We start from the raw sequence: 24567 nt of genomic DNA on the forward strand, positions 1-24567 counted from the left end.
AGTGATCAGCTGGATCCCCCGTAAAGCAGTTACTTTCTACCTGACTGTCACTGACTATTTCCCAGGGATGAACTGAGTGCATCAGCAGTAATCGAGAGACTGTGCTGATTAAACCCGTTTACCGGGCATTTCAATGTTGCAATGAAGCTCGTGGACATTTTGTGAGAAAGGGCATTAGGGCAGCTCAAAAAAAACAAACAGGTCCTGTGCTGTGCAGAACAGGCAGTGATCCAGCAATGGGCATCTGGCCAATGGGAGCCAGTGATGGGGATCCAGCGATGGGCATCTGGCCAAAGGGATCGTGATGGGGATCCGGCACTGGGCATCTGGCCAATGGGAATCCACTGATGGGTTCCAGTGATGGGGATCCAGCAAATGTAGTGTATACTTTAGGGTTTGGTGCAGAGTTTAAGGAGAGTTTGCTGCAGAGTTTAGTTTAAGGAGAGTTTGGTGCAGAGTTTGAGGAGAGATTGGTGCAGAGTTTAGTTTAGGGTTTGGTGCAGAGTTTGAGGAGAGATTGGTGCAGAGTTTAGTTTAGGGTTTGTGCAGAGTTTGGTGCAAAGTTTGAGGAGAGTTTGTTGCAGAGTTTAGTTTGGGGTTTGTTGCAAAGTTCAGTTTCGGGTTTGGTGCAGAGCTTAATTTAGTGTTGGAGTTTGGTGTAGTTTCTCTATCAGTACCAAGTGTTTGGATCCCTGGATCACTGACTGACACAAGCTGCTCTCTCCATGTGACTGCGTTTCCGTTGCATCTTCCGGAGCTGTGACTTTAAGGACGGATGGGTTTAGTTGCGATGTTGGAGCCAAGCCCCAGCAGCGCTGTGGCTCTGGGTGCCGGTGAGTGAGGGGGTGGATCAGAGGACACCCACTCCCCGCAGCTCCGGCTCTGAACACCGGACATGCCCGCAGACTGCGGCCGCTCCTCTCTGCGGCAGGGGGTCGGTAAGTCTCAGCTCTGTCCCCGGTTGTAGCGGGGCGCCGCTCGGTTTCTGCGATGCTTGTGGGGAAATTATTGCTGGGATCCGTGTATGTACCTTAAAGGGACCGCACGACCCCTGCGTGTACCTTAAAGGGACTGCACGACCCCTGCGTGTACCTTAAAGGGACTGCACGACCCCTGCGTTTGTACCTTAAAGGGACAGCACGACCCGTGTATACATCTTAAAGGGACAGCAGGAACCGTGAATGCACCGTAAAGGGATGTAATGTGAGTTGCTTCCAGCCTGTGTCTGACAGGGGCTTACTGACCCATCACTGTGTGTGAGAGAGTAGAACTATGACCTGGTATGAATGGTTTAAGAACTCTGTATATGTGTTTTGGAGTCTACATAGATCTGACTTTGTAATATGAAGTGCTGGGTTTTGAAGGAAACACAAGATTTATGTTTTTATTGTTGCTTTCAGGACCTCAGGACTTCCCAGAGTGCTTCGCAGCCAATATATTGTTTTTGAAATGACTGTTGTTTTGTTGTGGGCAAACAGCAGATTTGCGCACAGCAAGATCCCACAAACGGCAATGAGATGAATGACCAGATAATTAGTTTTTGGTGGCGTTAGCTGAAAGTTGGCCAGGACATGAGGAGAGCGCTCCTGCCCTTCTTTGAACAGTACCCTGGGGTCTTTTATGTAGATATGGGTCCTTGGTTTAATATCTCATCCAAAAGATGGCACTTCCAACAACGCAGCACTCCCTGAGCATTACACTGGATTATAAGCTCAAGTCCTAGAGTGGGGTTTGACCCCACAACCTCTGACTCAGAGGTGAGGGTGCCAGCAACTGAGGTCTAGGGTCAAACAGTGCAGGCCAGTTGTCTGCCCAAACAGCCACCCCAACGCGCTGAGTGACTGATCTCCGCAAAATGCGTTGTAGGTTCTACGAGGTGGGATTGGACATGTTGCCCAGTGCGTGACATTAAGCGATCTGTTCAAGGGTGAGGGAGGGGCACTCAGCTAGATTATGGGATGCATCCGAAGGCCAGGTGAAGGAAGAAATCAAATGCACGATCCTTTGGGATGAGAGTCTGATGGATTGAGATCAGAAACGGTGAACAAAACACTCTGATGTAGAAGGTTGCCAGGATTTCAAATTTTGTACATTGGCTCTCGCAATCTAACAATAACCCCTCCTTCCCACTCAGACCCCAAGAATAGGCAAGTCACTCCACGGTGCAGTAACCAGTCTCAGGCCTGGACTCGTTGTTCGCCTGATCTTAGCTCCTGATCTTAACTGCGCTGTTGTGGGGTATTACTATGTGGAGCCAGGTGCGGGGGGGATATCAGGTGGTCAGTTATCCTGGACCACTCGTGCCCACCTCCTAATGGCTGGATATATCACGACAATGACAGAGGCCGGGGACCAAGTGTCCAGTCTGAACTCTCAGATAGAGAAGGTTCTCTTCTCTGCACTCTTTGGAGTGATGTACATTCTTTTCTAGCATGTCGACCAAAATTGAATTAAATACTGCCAAGTGATGCTTACATTACAAAGCCTCAGCATAATCTCTGTGGAATTGCACCCTATATTGTTCTCTTTCTTGGTACTTTGGGATTGGTATAATGATGCACTCTTTGTGATGTGGGAGTTGTGGTACTCTCAGTTTAATGGTGTGGCAAAGCTCTGGGTGGTATTAGAGTACTGGTGCCATTCAGCTCATGTCTCTGCAAGCTATTAGTGATATCAGCGTAATGGTGCTCTCGGAGATATGATGTAGTCACATGATACAATGATAATGGAGTTGTTGACTAATCACAGCAATCAATCTCTATCAATGAGTCTACAACAGACCCAGACATAAGGTGAGGAAAATCCCAGTGGTGGAGAGCTCTGGGAACCATAGGTTCAAAGTCACCTTTTTTTTCCCCCAAGCCTGTTACACTTACCACATGTCATGTCTCAAATTACTCCTACAGTTCATTCCTCAATATTTTTTTGAAAGAAATCTATCTAATTTGTATTTGAATGAATCAATACTAACTGCTTTCACCGTCTACCTAGGGAGCCTGTTCCATAGATTGACCACTCGCTCACTGAAATATTGTTTCCGCAGACGGTGCAGCGCTCCCTCAGTACCGACCGTCCAACGGTGCAGCGCTCCCTCAGTACCGACCGTCCGACGGTGCAGCGCTCCCTCAGTACCGACCGTCCGACGGTGCAGCGCTCCCTCCGTACCGACCCCCCGACGGTGCAGCGCTCCCTCCGTACCGACCGTCCGACGGTGCAGCGCTCCCTCAGTACCGACCGTCCGACAGTGCAGCGCTCCCTCAGTCCCGACCCCCCGACGGTGCAGCTCTCCCTCCGTACCGACCCCCCGACGGTGCAGCGCTCCCTCAGTACCGACCGTCCGACGGTGCAGCGCTCCCTCCGTACCGACCCCCCGACGGTGCAGCACCCCCTCAGTACCGACCCCCCGATGGTGCAGCTCTCCCTCCGTACCGACCCCCCGACGGTGCAGCACCCCCTCAGTACTGACCCCCCGACGGTGCAGCACCCCCTCAGTACCGACCCCCCGATGGTGCAGCTCTCCCTCCGTACCGACCCCCCGACGGTGCAGCGCTCCCTCAGTACCGACCCCCCGATGGTGCAGCTCTCCCTCCGTACCGACCCCCCGACGGTGCAGCTCTCCCTCCGTACCGACCCCCCGATGGTGCAGCTCTCCCTCCGTACCGACCCCCCGACGGTGCAGCACCCCCTCAGTACCGACCCCCCGACGGTGCAGCGCTCCCTCCGTACCGACCCCCCGACGGTGCAGCTCTCCCTCCGTACCGACCCCCCGACGGTGCAGCACCCCCTCAGTACCGACCCCCCGACGGTGCAGCACCCCCTCAGTACCGACCCCCCGACGGTGCAGCGCTCCCTCAGTACCGACCCCCCGACGGTGCAGCACCCCCTCAGTACCGACCCCCCGACGGTGCAGCGCTCCCTCAGTACCGACCCCCCGACGGTGCAGCGGCCCCTCAGTACCGACCCCCCGACGGTGCAGCTCTCCCTCAGTACCGACCCCCCGACGGTGCAGCTCTCCCTCAGTACCGACCCCCCGACGGTGCAGCTCTCCCTCAGTACCGACCCCCCGACGGTGCAGCTCTCCCTCAGTACCGACCCCCCGACGGTGCAGCTCTCCCTCAGTACCGACCCCCCGACGGTGCAGCGGCCCCTCAGTATTGCAATACGGTTTGCTTACAGCAGAAGCTTGGTCAGCAAGTGACCGCTGTAATCGATTGTGTCTCTTGTGATGACCTATGTCCTAACCTCTTGTCTCTCTCTAGGTATAACTGTGAGAATGGAGCTAACTGGCCTGTGCCTTTCCCTCATTCTAACGGCACTGATGATGCTTGATGGAAGGAGCAATGCAGAAGGCAGTTTGTTGCGATCCCTGGAGAACTGCACAATGGTAAGTGCTAAGGACCCAGCAGAGCAGGAAGTTCCTGTTGTCGCACACAGTACAGCTCTTTGGTACTGAGACCTCAGGTTTAATATCTGAGCCCCGATTTTAACCTAAACCCTACCCCTCCCCCCCCACCCCAAGAATGGGGCACCTTCGGATCGAAGGCCCGCTTTACAAACAAGGTATAAATTGGACATCTGACCCAAATGCCAGATGTGTTAGGTTAAAATCGGGGCACCAGTTTCTGCTGAGTTAGCTAGGGCCATATAACACTCCCGGGGCCTGGGGGGGGGGGGAGTGAGTCAGCCAGCGACCAGCCCTTGTTTGCGGTCTAGTGACCCGCTGCTGGACAGCGTGCGTGTGTGAATTTCATTTGAAGTCGTGATTGAGCCTGGGTGTGATGCCCCCTGTAGTTGAATAGCCGGTCACCTTACATATCTATGTCATCACAACAGTGGCGATGCTCCAAAAGTACTTCACTGGCTGTAAAGCGCTTTGGCACGTCCTGAGGTGGTGAAAGGCCCTATAAAGATGCAAGTTCTTTTTTTAATGCGCCATATCCCCCAGTGCCTTCAGGCATGGCGTGAAAAAAAATGTCACACTTCGCACATGCATGCACCTTGACAGTTGAACTCTCCCCAACCTTTCAAACAAGATAACAGGGTGACTACCACCACATTGGGGGAGGGGTAATTGAAATGGGTACCTCGCTGTAGAATGGACTAAATGTTAAACTATATATAAACATGTGTGTGAAAAAACCCACGAATGATGTTTTGGTCCTTCACTTGGAGAAGTGTGTAGAACGGGCCAGCTCCTTGGCCGGAGGTGTTACATACCCGGGAGCTTAGGCTGTGTCTGCCTTTTGATCATCGGCTCTTGCTCTTGACGACTGCTGCAGTAAAACCCACAGAACATCCTGTTTTGACACACCCAACCATTCTCCAACCTCCCTGCGGTTTTCTTAACAAAACCTCATACTACAGACCCAGGCCGTGAACATTAAAGAAAAGCAGCGGTCATTGTTGGAGTATACTGCTCTCACTAGTAGGGGTGGGCCTTTCCTCATTGTTTGGGCCTTGTGGACGTTTGGCAGCTGTCATTATGCAGCTTTAAGCTATAACGTTAAGTAGAGCTTTTTGAGGGGGATAGTTATATTTTTGGCTTTTTACGGTAGGAATTTTCCTCGGGTCCAACTTCGCAAACCATCTCCATAAGTGAGCCCATGCTCCCTATGCCCCGGAGTGCTCCTTTACCTGCCCAATATCTGGATAAATGTAGCGGGCCCTGGGATCGATCAGAGAGCCCTCGTCACTGTACTCTGGCTCACTGGATTTACAACTTGAACTCCTGAACTTCATAGAATCATACAGCGGTGTAGGAGCTCATTTGGCCTATTGTGCCTGTGCTTCAGAAAGATGGAAGAATAAAGGCAGCAGCTTCAAATCTAAACTGCTCGCTCGATCTGTAAACCGTTAAATGCGTGGTATTAAATGCAAATACTTATTACAAACTTTTACTGCTCCTCACAGTATCAAAAAGAAAAACGTTTCTCTAGCGCTAAGACTAAAGGTAAAACCAACCCTTGAAACATGCTTCCTTGTGTCTTAGTTGCGGCTCACCACAGACCTGACTTAACCTTAGTTTCAGAACGACGGGCGAAGGCTGCCGAATATAAACTAACAGTTGGCAGCTTCTGGCTACAGAGACAGGCGTCAAACGGACTGGAAAGAATCAGAGCCTCTCAGAGGCGACACACATCTTCCATGGAAGAAAAGGCATCAACACAGGTTTTTGCCCAAACCAACACAGTTGCTACTTACATCTGTATCCGACGGAGGAGGCCAACCAACCAAACTGGACAGAGCAGCGACTGAGCAGATGGGTGTCAGGAATTCCTTCTTAGAAATGGGGGGTGATTATCAAGTAGTGTCCAATCCGGGTGTCTAATCTGATCCATTTTGAGGCTTGTTACGTAGAATGTACGGCACATAAACAGGCCATTCGGCCCATCTGGTCTATGCCGGTGTTTAATGCTGCACACGAGCCTCCTCCCTCCCTATTTCATCTCACCCTATCAACATATCCGTCTATTCCTTTCTCCCTCATGTGTTTATCCAGATTCCCTTTAAGTGTATCTATACTATTTGCCTCAACTACTCCTTGTGGGAGCGAGTTCCACATTTTAACCGCTCTCAGGGTAAAGAGGTTTCTCCTAAATTCCCTATTGGATTTATTAGTTACTATCTTATATTTATGGCCCCTAGTTCTGTTCTCCCCCACAAGTGGAAACACCTTCTCTCCGTCTACCCTCTCAAACCCTTTCATAATCTTCAAGTCCTCTATGAGGTCAGCCCCTCAGCCGCCTTCTCCTTAAAGAAAAGAACCCCAGCCTACTCAGTCTTTCCTGAGTGTTATAACCTCTCAGTTCTGGTATCATCCTAGTAATTTTTTTTTGCCTTCAGTGCCTCTGTATCCAGGTAGCATGCCACCAGCGAACTGCGGGCACGAAGCATGTTCTCCAATGCCCCTCGCCAGTCCTGGAAGGGCGGGAAATGGACGGGATCCCACACCGAGCCAGTCGACAGGGGGAGGGTAGTGATTCTGGGGAGGGGGGAGAGGGGAAAGGAGACTTGCTCAACCTGGGCCCGTCCAAAAAGAAAAATGGAAAGCTGCCTGGGCCGTTTTGTGAGCAGCCTCCAGGGGTCTCTTCAAGGCTGCTCCACACCGGGTACAGCTGTGTGGTGCTGCCTCCTCCCATTTGTACCTGAAAATTGCGATCGGGATCCTACACCTGGCCTAGAACCCCGATTTACGCCTAAGCAGCTTCCCGCCTATTTCAGGTGGATGGCCCCATTTACAAGCCCACCTGAAAACTGCATCAGGCGTGCCGTGGGTATTAATGGAGAGACGGTGATGCCCCCCCCACCCCACCATTGTCAATTGCTGGCCGACTGTTTTTCAGGCAAGAAACGGGCAGCTGGCAGTTCGAAGTTGCTCCAGGATTGGGGATAATTTTCAACTTCTGCATGGGCGGAAAACTGGCGGTATCGGATTAGCCGCTCGTTATACTCCCCGCCGCATTTTCCTCACACCCCGCCCGACGTTCCCGTCCCCCCCGCCTGAGTTCCCGTTCCGCCCGCCCGACGTTCCCGTCCCCCCCCGCCCGACGTTCCCGTCCCCCCCGCCCGACGTTCCTGTCCCCCCCCGCCCGACGTTCCCGTCCCCCCCGCCCGACGTTCCCGTCCCCCCGCCCGACGTTCCCGTCCCCCCCCGCCCGACGTTCCCGTCCCCCCCCGCCCGACGTTCCCGTCCCCCCCCGCCTGAGTTCCCGTCCCGCCCTGCCCAATGTTCCCGTCCCCCCCGCCCGACGTTCCCGTCCCCCCCGCCCGACGTTCCCGTCCCCCCCGCCTGAGTTCCCGTCCCGCCCTGCCCAATGTTCCCGTCCCCCCCCGCCCGACGTTCCCGTCCCCCCCCGCCCGACGTTCCCGTCCCCCCCGCCCGACGTTCCCGTCCCCCCCGCCCGACGTTCCCGTCCCCCCCGCCCGACGTTCCCGTCCCCCCCCGCCCGACGTTCCCGTCCCCCCCGCCCGACGTTCCTGTCCCCCCCCCGCCCGACGTTCCCGTCCCCCCCGCCCGACGTTCCCGTCCCCCCGCCCGACGTTCCCGTCCCCCCCCGCCCGACGTTCCCGTCCCCCCCCGCCCGACGTTCCCGTCCCCCCCGCCTGAGTTCCCGTCCCGCCCTGCCCAATGTTCCCGTCCCCCCCGCCCGACGTTCCCGTCCCCCCCGCCCGACGTTCCCGTCCCCCCCGCCTGAGTTCCCGTCCCGCCCTGCCCAATGTTCCCGTCCCCCCCCGCCCGACGTTCCCGTCCCGCCCTGCCCAATGTTCCCGTCCCCCCCGCCCGACGTTCCCGTCCCCCCCGCCCGACGTTCCCGTCCCCCCCGCCCGACGTTCCCGTCCCCCCCCGCCCGACGTTCCCGTCCCCCCCGCCTGAGTTCCCGTTCCGCCCGCCCGACGTTCCCGTCCCGCCCTGCCCAACGTTCCCGTCCCCCCCGCCCGACGTTCCTGTCCCCCTCCCGCCCGCGTCCCCCCCGCCCGACGTTCCCGTCCCCCCCGCCCGACGTTCCCGTCCCGCCCTGCCCAACGTTCCCGTCCCCCTCCCGCCCGACGCTCTCGTCCCCCCCCCGCCCAACGTTCCCGTCCCCCCCGCCCGACGTTCCTGTCCCCCTCCCGCCCGCGTCCCCCCCGCCCGACGTTCCCGTCCCCCCCGCCCGACGTTCCCGTCCCCCCCGCCCGACGTTCCCGGTCCCCCCGCCCGACGTTCCCGTCCCCCCGCCCGACGTTCCCGTCCCCCCTCCGCCCGACGATCCCCCCCGCCCGACGTTCCTGTCCCCCCCGCCCGACGTCCCCCCCCGCCCGACGTTCCCGTCCCCCCTCCGCCCGACGATCCCCCCCGCCCGACGTTCCCGTCCCCCCTCCGCCCGACGTCCCCCCCCACCGCCCGACGTTCCCGTCCCCCCTCCGCCCGACGTCCCCCCCCACCGCCCGACGTTCCCGTCCCCCCTCCGCCCGACGTCCCCCCCCCCCGCCCGACGTTCCCGTCCCCCCTCCGCCCGACGTCCCCCCCCCCGCCCGACGTTCCCGTCCCCCCTCCGCCCGACGTCCCCCCCCCCCGCCCGACGTTCCCGTCCCCCCTCCGCCCGACGTCCCCCCCACCGCCCGACGTTCCCCCCCGCCCGACGTTCCCGTCCCCCCTCCGCCCGACGTTCCCCCCCGCCCGACGTTCCCGTCCCCCCTCCGCCCGACGTCCCCCCCCCCGCCCGACGTTCCCGTCCACCCCCCGCCCGACTTTGCGGAAATGATAATCTGGAGGGGTGTATAACGGGCGCCCAATCCGATACCGACAGTCACCTGCACCAAAGTTGAAAGTTCCACCTAATCTCTTTGACGTGAAGCTCTGGATACCAGACAGTAATGTGTATCCCATGTAGCCTCGTGAAGCAGCCAACCGCAACTCATTGAAAGACACTGCCAAACTGAGAAAAGATATCAAATAAATAGTTTATTAGATATGTGACCAAAACTCCTTGTTTGTCACCTTTTCACACATGACCCCTTTGACCTGTTGGGAGACTGTGGCTCTGGCCAGTGTGGGATCAGACAGACAGACAGAGACACTGACAGACACTGATAGACACCGACGCACACAGACAGACAAACTAGCGATATGCAAAGCCTTCAGAGAAATACAGATCTTAATCCAACATCACGAATATTGAACTCCCACCACAGCCTCAGCACTTTTATCTCTCTCTTTCACAGTTTAATTTCAGTGTGTTTCCCCCATTTCCCATTATCTCTTCTTTGTTTCCATCTTTCTTTTATTTTCCATTTTTCTTGCTTCTTATTTCTTTTCTTTTTTGTTCTGTTTTTCAGTCCTTCCTCTTGCAAGACAATATTTTTCTTTTTACCTTTCCTCTCTTTTTCTTCTTTCTCACCTCCTTAACTTTCATTTCTTTTCAATTCTTTCTTTCCCAATTCCTTTGTTATATGTTTTTGTTGTGATTAGTTTGTTGTTTGACATTAGTTAGAGTCGATGGTGGAAGATCTGAGTAATATTTCTGGTTTTACTTTTTCTCTCTTTTTCATGATGGAAGGTCCGTGTGTTTTGGTCGCTCTCCAATACCTCAACCTAGTGGTCAATCATCAGTAACATGCCATCATGCTATTCGACTATGGTGGCCTCACTGCCAAGTCTGATCCTGTCCCAGCCCAATGTCGATGCACTTATTTCCATCATGAGTCACCACATTGAAACCAGAAATGAGAACTGGAGACACTGAGTGCATGAAGTCAATTGCAGCCTTCCCGCTGCTGCCCTGACTGATATTATCTAACTCAGCACAGTCTGAGCAGCTGCCCAGCGACATTCCTGCTTTGTATGGTTCACAACTACAAATGGATCGACCATCTGACGAGCCCCGAATCTTTGAGTAGTAATCAGTAACGTGGTAACTGCAGCTCACATTATGGGACCAGTCAAATCTCACCCCCCACCCTCACCGTCTAATTCAATAAAAGAAATGTAAAACAGAGATAAAATAAGCCAGAAAAGCATATAGTAAATTCCCCGATGGCCTAGATTAATAATGGAGCAACAGACCATAGGCCCCAGGACTGATTCCACCTCCCAGGACTGATTCCATTTCCCAGGAATTGATTCCATGTCCCAGGATTGATTCCACGTCCACTTCCCGGGATTGATTCCACTTCCTGAGATTGATCCCACTTCCCGGAATTGATCCCACTTCCCGAGATTGATCCCACTTCCCGGGATTGATCCCGCTTCCCGGGATTGATCCCACTTCCCAGGAATTGATTCCACGTCCCAGGTTCAATTCAACTGTACTGTAACACAAGCTGCGTGTGTAACAATAGTATCATACCCCTTCTGACCTGAACTGGATATCCGTGTCTTTCACATATGGGGATTATTTTCTACTTTGGGCGAGGGTGTAAAACGAGCGATATCGATTCTCCCGCCCGTTATACATCTCTCTCGTTTTTCATTTCCGTGGTCTCCAAAGTGAAATGACTCCTGTGTATTTCTTCAATCTCTCTGAAGGCAGATCAAGAAAACGCTTGGTGAGATGAGGCTTGATACAAACCGATAAGCTGCTTTATTTCACAGTAAGGTGGACGTAGAGATCAAAAGTTATGACCACACTCGCTTAATTCAATCAGTACAACTTACCTTCACGTAATAATACAAAATAAAGAACAGCCACACTTCAGTACATCAGTGAGTTATCTTCCCTGACGCTAAGCAAAGTATCTCCCCTACAGTCCAACCTTCACCGAGCCTTTTCTGGGCTGTCTGTACAGCATCGCTTTTTCCAAAGACCCTCCATTACTGCCCGTGTTTGCTGTTATATCACTTGCTGATCAAAGACTCTTCAGCGTAATGCGTGTGTTTATCAATTGCTGAGAAAGCCAACAAATTGCTTATTATTTACAGTCTATGAGGTAACAACATCAAAATTAACTTATTTGCATCCCTTAACTATCTGATTATCTGACATTTTGTTTCTTGGTGAACTACCTCTGCAGCAGTGTGTAGTGTTACTGAAAAGGTTATTTAAATTCAGGAGTTTTATAACGCCCTCCCTCTCCAAACGTGGACAATGGTACAGTCCTTCCAAGACTAACTTCCTTTACCGTAATCTCTTGCTGCCGTTTTTTTGTGTGCTCTCAGGATCGACCCCAAGCCGCTCAGAGCAGATTACGAAATAAACCGTAAACAGTGGCAAAATTGCACGAGTCGCACGTACACCAGCAAGCAGAAACTGGGCGGCAGTGCTCCCAAAATGGCGGGGAGTGACTTACCGCTCTGATCACGCTGACAGTGTGCCCTAACTATCTTCCCCAGGGTCTGCCGCTGGACACCCAGAGCGCCCTCCCAAGTCAGGCAGGGGCCCTATTAATATGCTGAACAGGGTCCTGCGGTGTACCTGGGACCCTGATTGCCATTTTAACAGTACTGGGCGTGGCATGGCGCAGCTCACACTCCAAACAGTGTCAGCTGGAGGGCTAGCCGAAGGTGAGTTGTAATTTATTTCTGTGGGGCCGGGAAGAGCAGGAACGCTGCTCCCAAACGCACAGGAACAATTTGGGGCGCTGCCGCGTTGGGTGTCCCCACCGCCCCCCCAGTCTGAGGCCAGACCCCCATCCCTAAGGCCTGCCTTCTTCTGGCCCAGAGACCTCTCCCAATATTGAGGCGGCCCAGAACCGGGGTTTTTTTTTTGCGCCCACAGCCCGCTGACCAAATTCTAATGAGGCCCAGCCTTCAAAATGTTCCAGGCCTCCCATCTGTCCATCCCAGGAACTGCCAGGTAGGGTGGGGATGGAACGATTTACCCCAGTGTCTTCAGGAGAGAATATTGGCCACAAAACAAGAAGATTGCAAGAAAACACCATCAAATGTTCCAAATGATCAAAGGACACAGATTTGAGATAATTGGCAAAAGTTCCAGGAGGGAAATTAGGAGAATTCTTTTTAACGCAGTGAGTTGTTATGATCTGGAATGCACTGCCTGAAAGGGTGGAGGAAGCAGATTCAATAGTAACTTTTAAAAGGGAATTGGATAAATACTTGAATAAGGAAAATTTATAGGGCCATGGGGAAAGAGCAGGGGAGTGGGGCTAATTGGATAGCTCTTTCAAAGAGCCGGCACAGGCACAATGGGCCGAATGGCCTCCTTTAGTGCTGTTTGATTCAATGTTTTTATGTTTTCTGTGTTAACCTGAATATTGTGGGTAATGTAGAATTCACCATTTGTGTTGTAGGTTGGCACGGCAATAGCCTGCCAGGGAAGGAGGTGGCATCAGGTGCCAATGAATCTGCCCATCAAAACAGAGGAGCTCCTTCTAAACGAAAATGTAATTAAAGCAATTAACAACGAATCACTTTCTATGTACAGGCGTCTGCGCACACTGAACCTGAGTGGGAATCAGGTTGAGCTCATTCAGTCTGGGGCCTTTGACCACAACAGGATCCTGGAAGATTTAAATCTAAAGAACAACCGGATTGATTTAAATTATCTAGAGACTCATTTGGCACTAAGGACACTCTCAGCTTTAACTAGATTGGACTTATCTGGGAATAGACTTAATGAAGACATGACGACTTACATCGTGCAAAATCTGACCACTCTGGAATATCTCTCTCTGGCCAGAAATTTCATCATGAGATTGGAACCTGCTACACTCCACGGTCTTGTCCATCTGCGAGAATTAAACTTAGAGAACAATTATATCTTCGAAATTGAAAGTGGGACGTTTGAAGGTTTGAGAAGTCTAACCAGGTTGAACCTTGCTCATAATCACATCCCCTGTATCGTGGATTTCAGTTTATACCAAGTAAAAACATTAAACATCAGCCACAATGTTGTGGAGCTGTTTTTAGCCAGAGAAAGCGAGACTGAATTTGAGCTGGAAACTCTGGACCTATCCCGTAACAAACTGCTATTTTTCCCGCTCTTACCCAAACGCAACAAGCTCAAGTTGCTGTTACTCTCGGACAACGAGATGAATTTTTATGGTGATCTGATGAATGATTCATCTGCTGAGGTCCACTTCATCCAAATCGTTGGAAACGTGACCAACATCACCTCTGTGAATCTTTGGGACGAGGTGTTTTCCGTAAACCTGCCAGACCTGGGGTTTCTGGATATGAGCCGCAATTCATTTCGATATCTTCCTCACGGATTCTTCCGAGGAATGACATCATTATCAGCTCTACAACTCAACCAGAACTGTCTAAAGATGTTCTCTCTAATGGAGGAGGAGCCTCTCTTCTTTCTTCAGACCATTGATCTCAGTCAAAACCGATTGTCCCATCTAAATTTCAGTATTAGTAGGCTGGAGAAGCTTAACTATTTTAATCTCAGCTTCAACAAATTGGAATCTGTGCCTTCAGACCTCTTTGCTAAGATGCCTCGGCTTGTAACAGTGGATCTCAGTCACAATAATGTCGCTGTTTGTGCCTACCCTTTAGGAAATGAGAAAAGGTCTTCAAACACAAGTTGTGCTATGTTAGCGTATATCAAATCATTGAAACGTCTTTATCTGTCCAATTGTGAACTGGTGACTCTACCAGCCAATGCTTTTGTTGGCTCACCATTAACCCATCTAGATTTATCATCCAATACTGGAATCAGATTGCAGGCAAGCACATTTCAAGATGTGGCCAAATCGTTGCAATTCTTATCTCTCAGAAACAATGGCTTAGCTTCCAATCAGTTAGATATTGGCCTACAAGTGACTTTCAGCAACCTCAAGACCTTGGACTTGTCTGAAAATTGCATAACAAGTCTTCATCCAGCACTGAAAAACCTTCCCCTAAAATTGCTGGATTTACGTAAGAACCAGTTGTCTACTCTTCAGCGGGATGTGGTGCAGAGTCTTTTGCAGAGTCTTCGGATTGTGTTCCTGAGTGGCAATGCCTTCGACTGTTGCCAGCTGCACTGGTGGCCCTCCCTGATCAATACCAAATCATTGATTATTCCCGATCGATCTGAGATCACTTGCAACATTTCTTCCAAACTGGACCATGTTGATAGTATTTCCCAGTCCACCAAAATCAGCTGCCAAGTCGACAACACTGTTTTAAAATATTTCTTGCTGTTGTTGCCAACAGTTTTGTGTATTCTCACCGTCTGCGTGATGGTTTTCCTCTCTTTAAATTCCAAGTTGTTGCCTAAGTATGTGAAAGCCAAATGCGGAACGGGAACCGAGTATTAGCCGGAATCCTCTCGGCCCGCACCAGCGACAAGGCACCTCGCCTGATGCCGGCATGTGCCGAGAAATAGCGGACACGCTGCTCACGTGGACAGGAAACCGCGGGCAGTGCTCCTACGGCTTCCCAAAACACACTGGTGGCGAGTGGGGCACTCGGGAAAGTTTATAGCGCTGTTTGAAAGCTTGGCGTGAATCGCACCAATGGAATGATTTTTGGCGAGGCACTAATAATCGAGTTGGAGGCAGGTGCTCTTTACCGGTATGTCGATCGAGCTCTCTGAACACACCCGGCAGGAGCTGACCATGAATACTGCACTCACTACTGATAGAAACTGGATGTACCTCCTGAACTTGCACAAAAACTTTGCATAATATTTATACTGTAATTATTAAGCTATATAGTCACATGTACAGAATGGGTAAACGTCCATGTATGTAAAGTGGGCATTATGTAAAATAAGAAGTATTTTTAAAAGAAAAAACTGAACTCAAATAAGCTCAAGATGCATTAAACTTTGAGCAGCATCCTTGATTTTTAACCTCTGAATTTTTTGCCCGAGAATGTGAAGCAGGTGAGTGCTGATAAATGGAATACTTTCCCAGTTTGATCACTGGTGTTCGGTTTTCTGGTCATAGCGTCAATTCGAACCCCTTCATTTTAATGGTTTATGCGTTATGATTAGGGAACCTAACCCCAGTGTCCACATCAAGCATCCCATGTCAGATACAGACTACGGTTCCTTCATCCTCCTTCTCAACAAAGTCCTTTAACCAAAATCTTGGAAGAATGTGACTCACTGCCCACTTGTAGCTTTTCTCCCCCACACACCAGCAGGCTGTGGCCTCTGTGATTGAGATTGTGACCCAGACACAGCTTTATACTGTAGACCCACGCCCTCCAGGACTAGATTGAGACTCCCTCCCTCATATTACAAGGGACCCTTGCAGCTAACAAAAAGAGGAGACTTTCCCCCATTGGTTTGGACTGGATTTTAACCCGTGCAGGAAAGGCACGGGTCTAATCCACTGCATCACCTGGCTCCTCGTAGGAAGTGTATTAATGCTTATGATAGCGACAGATTTCTGGGAACTCATCTCATTGAAGGACTGAGTGTTGCAGTGTGTTAGGACACTGTCCTTTCACCCATGTGGTCTGGGCTTATTCCAGGCCAGGGGTGAGGGAGCGAGGGACAAAGGGCCTCAGTTTCTGACGGGAAAGTTGTTCGATTGGTTAAGTTGGATTTTTCCCTTCCGGGACCCAGACGTGCCCCAAGAGAGCGTAAGGGCGGTGAGTAAAATGAGTTTGGGCCGCCTCAGTCCAGTTTCTGGTGTAGGCTGGTAATAACCAGAATTACTAATGTCCCTGTAAGAGCCAAGGAATAAATGAGATGTGGGAGCAGGAGTCTCACAATGTGCGGAAGCTGCTCTGCTAAGGCACATAATTGGGGCTAAATGCACTGGGCCATGGGTTTAAGGCTTTCCAATTGTGTGTTATGATAGGACTCCGATGAAGCACTGTAAGTAACTCACAGTACAGTAACACATCAAGGGCAATGCATAATTTTTATATCAAAAGCAATTTACTATGGATGCTGGAAATCTGAAATAAAAACAGAAAAAGCTGGAAACCACTCAGCAAGTCAGGCAGCATCTGTGGAGAGAGAAACAGGGTTAACGTTTCAGGTCGATGACCTTTCATCAGAACTGGAAGATGGTAAAGAGTTAACAGTTTATAAGCAAGTACGGAGCAGGGGAAATGGGGGCAGAAAAAGACCAAACGGTAAGGGCTGTGATAGGGTGGAGGGCAGGAGTGATTAAATGACAAAAGGGAAAATGGAGAGTAAAATTGGCCGGGTTGTAAAACCAGAGTTGCACCCAATCTCGTCAGTTTCCCGACGGGCGGGTTAGGTTAAAATTGCCGCCCAAATGTCAGGATTGTATTTCTAATATTTTAAAACACTCCATTCAGGGTTTTGGTAACTACTGCCAGTGGAGCATCACTTCCTGCCAGTTAGCTTCAAGATGTATCAATTGATTGACGATTAAACGGCCCTCAAATATTGTACAGAATTGGAGTTAAGCACACAACAAACTCAATTTACATTTTGCCTTCCACCAATCAAAGCAACCAATTCAACATCCTCCAAAACAAAACCCAATGTGGACCACCCAGGAACACACAGTGTGTCCACCAAACACATCGGAGAACATCCAGCAAGTTGAGATCACACACCGTGCAGACTCACAGTAACCCCAGATCACCCAATACATAAACACCTACCTAACCCCCCAACAGCCCAGCAACCCATTCAGGTGACCACAAACACACTTGAAAAAGTGCCAAGCACCTCAGTAGCCTCATGTGTCACTTGGCAGAAACATCAGCATTGAACAAAACCAAAACTTGATTTTGACGACTTCTTACGCATCCAGAAAATTAACTCACGCAAACCCTGCCCAGCGCAACATGAATTCAGTTTACTCAACTCCCAATACAGAAGAAACCTTTGACAACGTGTCAACCAGATCAATTTATGCAACACACAGTCAGCAGAACTCAATTGCACAATTTTGAAAACACATTCCCACTGAACATACTCAGAAACATTCACTCAGCTTAATGAAACCCAAAGATACACAGCTCTGAGTCAGCTGACACTCAGTTGCACCTCTGAGTCAGAAGGTCATGGGTTCAAGTCCCACTCCAGAGATTTGAGCATTACATTGAGGCTGATACTCCCAGTGCAGTACTGAGGGAGTGCTGCACCGTCGGAGGTGCCGTCTTTCTAGAGGGATAGAATTGAAAAGCAGAGAAGTTGTATTAAATTTGTATAGAACCTTGGTTTGCCCACACTTGAAGTACTGTGAACAGTTCTAGTTTCCATGTTATAAAAAGGATATAGAGACACTGGAGAAGGTACAAAAATGCTAGAAAAGAGAAGACTGAGGGGTGACCTGATAGAGGCCTTTAAGATTATGAAAGGGTTTGACAGGGTAGATGTAGAGAAGATGTTTTCACTTGTGGGGGAGACTAGAACTAGGGGCCATGAATATAAGATAGTCACTAATAAATCCAATGGGGAATTCAGGAGAAACTTCTTTTCCAAAGAGTGGTTATAATGTGGAACTCGCTACCACAAGGAGTAGTTGAGGCAACCAATATAGATGCAAAAGCTTGGTCAAAGAGGTAGGTTTTAAGGAGTGTCTTAAAGGAGGAGGGAGAGGTAGAGAGGTGGAGAAGTTTAGGGAGGGAATTCCAGAGCTGAAGGCACAGCTGCCAATGGTGGAGCGATTAAAATCGGGGATTAGAAACAGTGACTACAATTCAAAAGTACTTAATTGGCTGTGAAGCGTTTTGGGACATCCTGAGGCGATGAAAGGCACTGTATAAATGCAAGTCAATTCCTTTATTAATGTGGAGATGCTGGAGCACTGGCAGCACCCACGGAACCGCGAGTCAGAGACTGGGAATTTCCTTGGATCAGCTCCCCCTCCGCCGCCATCACCTCGCTGGGGTTTCCAGGAGCTGCTCCGAGGAAATTCCCGGCCCAGCTTCCTCCGTAAAAGGAGGAGAAAGATTGGAAAGAAAAGAGTATCAGTCCCCAATGTAGCTCGGGTCAAAACAATCTGCCCAGTGATCAGTCAAAACATTCAGTAGAAACTTTTGGCCCCAGTGAGCTCAATAATTTCAGGATGGAGCTCAGTCTGAAAACGGAAAAGGAAGCCTTTTGTTTCCTGTTTTTATTGCACATGTGCAGCGGATGTGACAGATACAAATAATGAAGCAACAACTCAAGTTTAGTGGCAACGGTCAAATAAGAACCCGGCTATTCCACGGGATGATGCAAGGACCCATGTTGCACATCCTTTCACCCAGGGTGAATCGGCCTGGCCAAGAATTGGCTGGTAAACAGAGGCTCATGAACCTGGATGTAAAAACCTTCAACCGAGAGCGACCAGGTGACTCATGAACCCCAGTTATGTAACCTTTAACCTGGGGTGAATCAACAGGTCAGGTCACCACCTCTTTCCTCCAGTTCGGTGATGCTTGTAGTATGGGCCAAGGGGGCTACTTTCAGCTCTCTGACCTTGGGGCCCACGTGTTTCTGGCTCTCCATGTGTAGCCGGCCCAAGCTGTTCCTTCTGATCTTCCAGTTTGGAGAGAAGGCAAAGAATGCTGAGGCAGGGTTATCCCGTCTTCCACAAGGTCCCAATTTAAGTAGAATTCTTTCTCTCCCTGCATGGGAAGGCCTGGCCTTCAACTTGGGGCAAGTCTCCACAATGGTGAACTGGACATCCAGAGCTCATGGTGTGGGGAGCTGGCTCACCATTCCATGGTGCAATGCTGAGAGACGCTGTCGAGTACACATCATTGAGGCAAGCAGGACAAGACGGCAAAGGACTAGAGGGAGAAAGGAACAGGATTAAGGGGCTGTTACTGTAGAGAATGTTACTGTTACTGTGGGGCTGTTACTGTGGGACTGTTACTGTTACTGTGGGGCTATTACTGTGGGACTGTTACTGTTACTGTGGGGCTGTTACTGTGGGACTGTTATTGTTACTGTGGGGACTGTTACTGTGGGGCTGTTACTGTTGGACTGTTACTGTGGGGACTGTTACTTTGGGGTTTGTTACTGTGGGACTGTTACTATGGGGCTGTTACTGTGGGACTGTTACTGTAGGACTGTTACTGTGGGGCTGTTACTTTGGGGTTTGTTACTGTGGGACTGTTACTGTGGGGACTGTTACTGTGGGGCTGTTACTTTGGGGTTTGTTACTGTGGGACTGTTACTGTGGGGACTGTTACTGTGGGGCTGTTACTTTGGGGTTTGTTACTGTGGGTGTGGTGACTGTTACTGTGGGGGCTGTTACCGTGGGGGTTGTTACTCTGGTGACTGTTTCTGTGGGCTGTTTCTGTGGTGACTGTTATTGTGGTGACTGTTCCTGTGGGGGCTGTTACTATGGTGACTGTTACTGTGGGTGTGGTGACTGTTACTGTGGGGGCTGTTAATGTGGTGACTGTTACTGTGGGTGTGGTGACTGTTACTGTGGGGGCTGTTAATGTGGGTGCGGGGGCTGTTAATGTGGGGGCTGTTACTGTGGGTGTGGTGACTGTTACTGTGGCTTGCTCATTTGAGTGGGGCGACTGGGTGACATGGAGGTTGAGTGATGTTGAGACACATCTCATTCCTCTGGGCCTTATCCCTCCAGGACACTGTTACCACATGTCCTGCTATCTGTGTGTGGCGGTGAATTTCCTCGGCACTTTTCCCATTACGTGGTAACTTTGCAGGAAATTGGGGGAAACCCCGTTTACACATGTACAGTGAAGTTACAGCAGTGAAGGGGGAGAAGCCCTGAGGAAATATACCCCTGGTTCACTGCCCCATTATTACCACATGTGTCTTACAGGCCTTCCCGATACGGCTTAAATATATTCCTCTGTTTAATCATCGAGCTCGGGGGCCAATTTTCATCATATCAAGTTGTGGGAACATCATTTCAATGTTTAAATGTTGCTAAAGCATCATTCTGACACCTCCTGTGTTTTCTTCCATCTTTATTGCTATCTCTACGGCAGCAGAAAATATAACCAGGCATCCAGAGCTGCTAGATGCAGAGCACCAGAAGTAAAGTAACATTTAAGGACTTGGTTGAAGTTTGTTTTTGCAATTTTAAGGCCATTTCCGACCTGTTTTTCATAATTTGATTTTCTCTTGGCACTGTGTCAAGTGTCTCCAGTGCCATTGATGCCATCAATGGGCTTCCCAATGGGGAATCCCCCGATGTAAGGTGTTGGGAAGAAGTGGAGGACCGCCGAAGGTCAGGATACACAAAAGGCACCTCCACATCTACATCTGTGGACAAAGGCGGCAAGTTCTAATGTTGGCAGATTAGTGCGTGCAGAGGCTCCAGCTCTCGAGGTCATTGCCAGCAGACCCGATAGACCAGATGCGAGTGAAGGCCTGACTAACTGTTACGCTGGATGGTTCTTCAGACGAATCCTGATGACAGTACGTCGTACTAGCGCACGAAAGAAGGCAGGACAATCGCTAATGAACCGGCAAAGCCTGTATGGTCCTACCCACCAAAATGCCACCCATCGCCTATTGCAGGAATTGCCACACTCACCAGGCTCCAGTTGTGAGGAACCGGCCAGATGCTGTGCTGTCTGCTGCAAGGACACCTGCAGCTACCAGGCAGCGTAGGGCTGGCTGACCCTGTGACGATGATGGTCAGCTCTGGCCTGAAACTTGGCTCCACCTCCTTGCAGATGTGTGGCATTGTTGACCTATGGGGTGGCGTTGGCATATGGCATAGTGAGCAGCTCCTCTCACCACCTCGCCAATTCCATCAGCAACCGTCTCTCGGGTAGGGTCAGTGCCACTTTGCCACTTGCTTTCCTGACCCATGTCTGCAATATAGGTTTCTTGTTCCTTCATCTTTGCCTGTTACTTCTGCTCAAGCCTTGGCTAAGAGTGTTGATGTGTTGGATGCTTTTTAGCCTTTCTAAAGGTTTTCAAAATTTTTGTTCCCCCAACCTCCATCATGTCACTCCCCTTTAAATTTCATTTATGCACAATTTTCCTCTCCCACATTGGACAGTGACATCAGACAGTGACATCACGACAGTGACATCGGACAGTGACATCATGACGGTGACATCGGACAGTGACATCACAACAGTGTTATCTCCACAGTGATATCTGACATTGATATCACAACAGTGACATCACCACATTGACATCACAATAGTGACATCGGACAGTGACATCGGACATTGGTTTTAAGTAGGATCTTAAAGGAAAGAGGCGGAGAGGCAGACAAGTTTAGGGAGGGAATTCCAGAGCTTAGGGCCTAGGCAGCTGAAGGCTCAGCCGCCAATGGTGGGGCGATGGAAATCCAGGATGCGCAAGAGGCCAGAATTGGAGGAGCACAGAGATCTCGGAGGGTTGTACAGTTGGAGGAGGATAGCAATAGGGAGGGGCGAGGCTATGGAGGGCTTTCAACACAAGGATGAGAATTTTAAAATCGAGGAGCCAATGTCACTCATCGAGCACAGGGGTGATGGGTGAACGGGACATGGTGCGAGTTAGGATACGGGCATTGGAGTTTTGGATGAGCTCGTGTTTTTGGGAGGCTGGCCAGGAGAGCATCTTTTAACTTAACCATCTTGCTTAACTTGCGTAATATTTTCAGGCTCCACTACGCCAACTCTCTCCCTCCTGCCCTCATGCTATTTATTTTAAAATCGACTGACTCCTGAGATGCCCCCACTGGTCTCGGGAAGGATCTTGTAGTATGGGCCTGGTTCAGTTGGTACTACCCCTGTCTCTGAGTCAGAAGGTTGTGAGATCAAATCCCAGTCCTGAGGGAATGCTGCACTGTCAAAAGTGCTATCTTCTGCATGGCTCCACTTTTCTGCCATCTCAGGTAGATATTAAGGATCTCATGGTACTAGTCAAAGAGCAGGGAGTTCTCCCAGTGTCCTGGCCAACAGTTCCCCCCTCAACCAAAAACCACCACAAAGAGATTATCTGGTCACTCATTCACTTGCTGTTTGTGGGATCTTGCTATGCAATTGGCTGCTCTGTAAGCCTACATAACCACAGTAATCCAGTGGTTTGGGTGTGGTCAAGCCATATGTAAATACAAGTTTTTTCTAAAAGTTGTGGGCAGTGGTTGTAAGACCACAGTCACAGCCACCCTGCTGGTCAAAAATCTATTTGTACTGTTCCTCCATCATGTCCACTGCCTGGGACACTGCAAGTTATCCACTCCTCGGCCCCCTGTGCTTGCAAACGACCTTCTCCTTTTTCTTCTCCTCCTCCTCCTCCTCCTTCTCCTTCTCTTCCTCCTTCCCCTCCTCCTCCTTCTCCAGCTTCTGTGCTGTGACACAGCCCCCAATCGCTGCTAAATCACCCTTCCCTGGCGACATTTCAAAATCTAATTAATGCCACTAACTCAAGTGTAATCCTGCAGGAGATTTTCATGATTCTCTTCTGACAAGACTTTGTCTTTCTCCTTTCATGAGCTTTTGTGGACAACGGCACTCCTGAGAGCAGTGCTAAACACGGACGAGTTGTCCGTTAGTCCACACACCCCTTTCGACTCACATCTGCTTTTTTGTTCAAGTGATCAAGTTGAGAAGTATTGGACTCAGGGTTTTTTAAATAGCAATAGTGGTTGGGGGGATGGGAGGGAGTGAAGCTGTGGTTTTGGCTCAGGCTTCGATGAGATTTAAAGCTGGCTCCTTTCACACCCAGAATTACCAAGAAAAGGCAAAGCTTTCTGGAATTAATTCTGTGAAATAAATAAAACATTGAAAATAAGGGCTCTGCTTGAAGTGGCAAATGTTTTTTTTAAAATAGTGTCCTTTGCTGAGAAATGTTTTAAAATCTCTTTCCTCAGGGCCAGTGTGATCATTGAACACCACATGACTCAAATGAAAAGAGGAAGCTTCAAAACACTGACATTATCAGGAAAGAGATTATATCCCCCTCAAAGAGTGGTTCAGCTTCCTGCTTGTATCTGACAAGACGAATGTTAAGACTGAACCCCTCCCCCCCATACCACCCAGACCACAGCAGTGATGTCAGTGGAAGGCTCCTGGCTGTGACTGGTTGGTACTGGTGCAGTTTCGAAGAGTTCTGACAGAAAGTGGCGCCCTTGTGGTTCCAGTGGGTTGGGGACTGTGTGGAACTTTAGCCACCTGCCAAAGTGCAAACTCTTATCCGATTTACCTCAGGCCCGTGCACTAACCAGAATCCCTTTTTGTACTCACCCCAGGAACACACAGAAACATAAACTGGTGGCTTTCTTGAGCTGGTCAGGTCTGAGGCTAACTCAACCAAGCTTGGGGGGTAATTTTAACCTAACCCAACTGGTAGGAAACCGATGGATGGGATCGGCCGCCCAGTTCACAACCCCCACCTCCTGACTTTACTTTCTATTGACATCAATGAGTTTCTTCATTCAGATCATTGGGTGTAGTTGCTTTCCTTCAAGTGTTTCCTTGAAAAGACTTGAGTGATGCCTGATCCCTGATTAACAACACAGAACTCGTCGATCAATGTACTATCCATTCGGTTCCATCTATACTCCTCTCCCTGAAATCAAAAGACAATCACATTGTCTCCTTCTCCAACTCCTTCTTCCCCAGGATCTTTCCCACCGTGTGATACATTCGCTCCGTCAATCTTCCTTTCTCCCAGCTTGACGCCACACAGTCCCCACTTCCTCATTCATGTCATGGTCTCCTCCGACCGTTCAATATTGTTGTTGTCCTGCCCTTGATGTTCCATCTAGGTTTCTCAGATTAGAAAAAATTATTTTCTTATTGCTCAAAATGAAATCAATAGATTCTCTCTGAGGTATTTAATATTGTAATTCCTGGTTAACCAGTAACTTTAACCACCAATTGTAGTTCTTCTTATTCTCAAGTTTAAGGCAATACTGGCAAGACCACATTTATTGCCCATTCCGATCCCTGGTTGAGTCGATGCCAATGGGGCTTCTTGTAGCAATTGTTTACAGCTGAGTGACATGCTAGTCCACTTCAGGAGACATTAAGAGTCAACCTTAATGTAACATGCTAGGGAGGGAACAGGTGACTTTGGACCTATGGTTCCAAAAGCTCTCCACCTCTGGGGTTTTCCTCGCCTCATGTCTGGATCTGTTGTAGACTCATTGACAGTCACCACAGTATAAAAAGGATATTGCAACTATTGAAAGGATACAGAAGAGAGCAACCAGAATGATTGAAGGGATTGGATTATGAGGAGCGATTATGTAAATTGGACATGTTCCCACTGGAAAAGGGAAGGTTGAGAGGCGATATGATTGCTGTTTTAGGATTCTAAAGTTGCTAGTTAATGTAGACCATGA

At 50.1% G+C, this 24567-nt stretch overlaps 1 protein-coding gene across 3 annotated transcripts; it reads left to right on the forward strand.

The window, feature by feature from the left end:
- The first annotated feature begins 755 nt into the window (after positions 1-755).
- On the forward strand, positions 756-15204 carry nrros (negative regulator of reactive oxygen species). 3 transcript variants are annotated; one of them, XM_067995645.1, is made up of 3 exons: positions 756-938; positions 4260-4384; positions 12727-15204. In XM_067995645.1, exons 1-3 carry the CDS (start codon positions 896-898, stop codon positions 14680-14682), a joined length of 2124 nt encoding a protein of 707 aa, XP_067851746.1. In that variant the 5' UTR covers positions 756-895; the 3' UTR covers positions 14683-15204. The 3 variants fall into 3 exon arrangements, with proteins under 3 accessions (XP_067851746.1, XP_067851747.1, XP_067851748.1); XM_067995646.1 differs by lacking the exon at positions 756-938 and adding an exon at positions 988-1203; XM_067995647.1 differs by lacking the exon at positions 756-938 and having other exon boundaries at positions 4300-4384; positions 12861-15204.
- The last annotated feature ends 9363 nt before the right edge of the window (positions 15205-24567 follow it).

Source organism: Heptranchias perlo, chromosome 13 (assembly GCF_035084215.1).
Source record: "Heptranchias perlo isolate sHepPer1 chromosome 13, sHepPer1.hap1, whole genome shotgun sequence".
Lineage (NCBI taxonomy): Eukaryota > Metazoa > Chordata > Chondrichthyes > Hexanchiformes > Hexanchidae > Heptranchias > Heptranchias perlo.

Bases quoted from the DNA above. Each gene is read 5' to 3' on its own strand.
- nrros (XM_067995645.1), top strand. From the start codon at position 896: ATGCCCGCAGACTGCGGCCGCTCCTCTCTGCGGCAGGGGGTCG. The intron at 939-4,259 runs GTAAGTCTCAGC...GTCTCTCTCTAG, and splicing joins CTCTCTGCGGCAGGGGGTCG to GTATAACTGTGAGAATGGAG. The intron at 4,385-12,726 runs GTAAGTGCTAAG...TTTGTGTTGTAG, and splicing joins CCCTGGAGAACTGCACAATG to GTTGGCACGGCAATAGCCTG.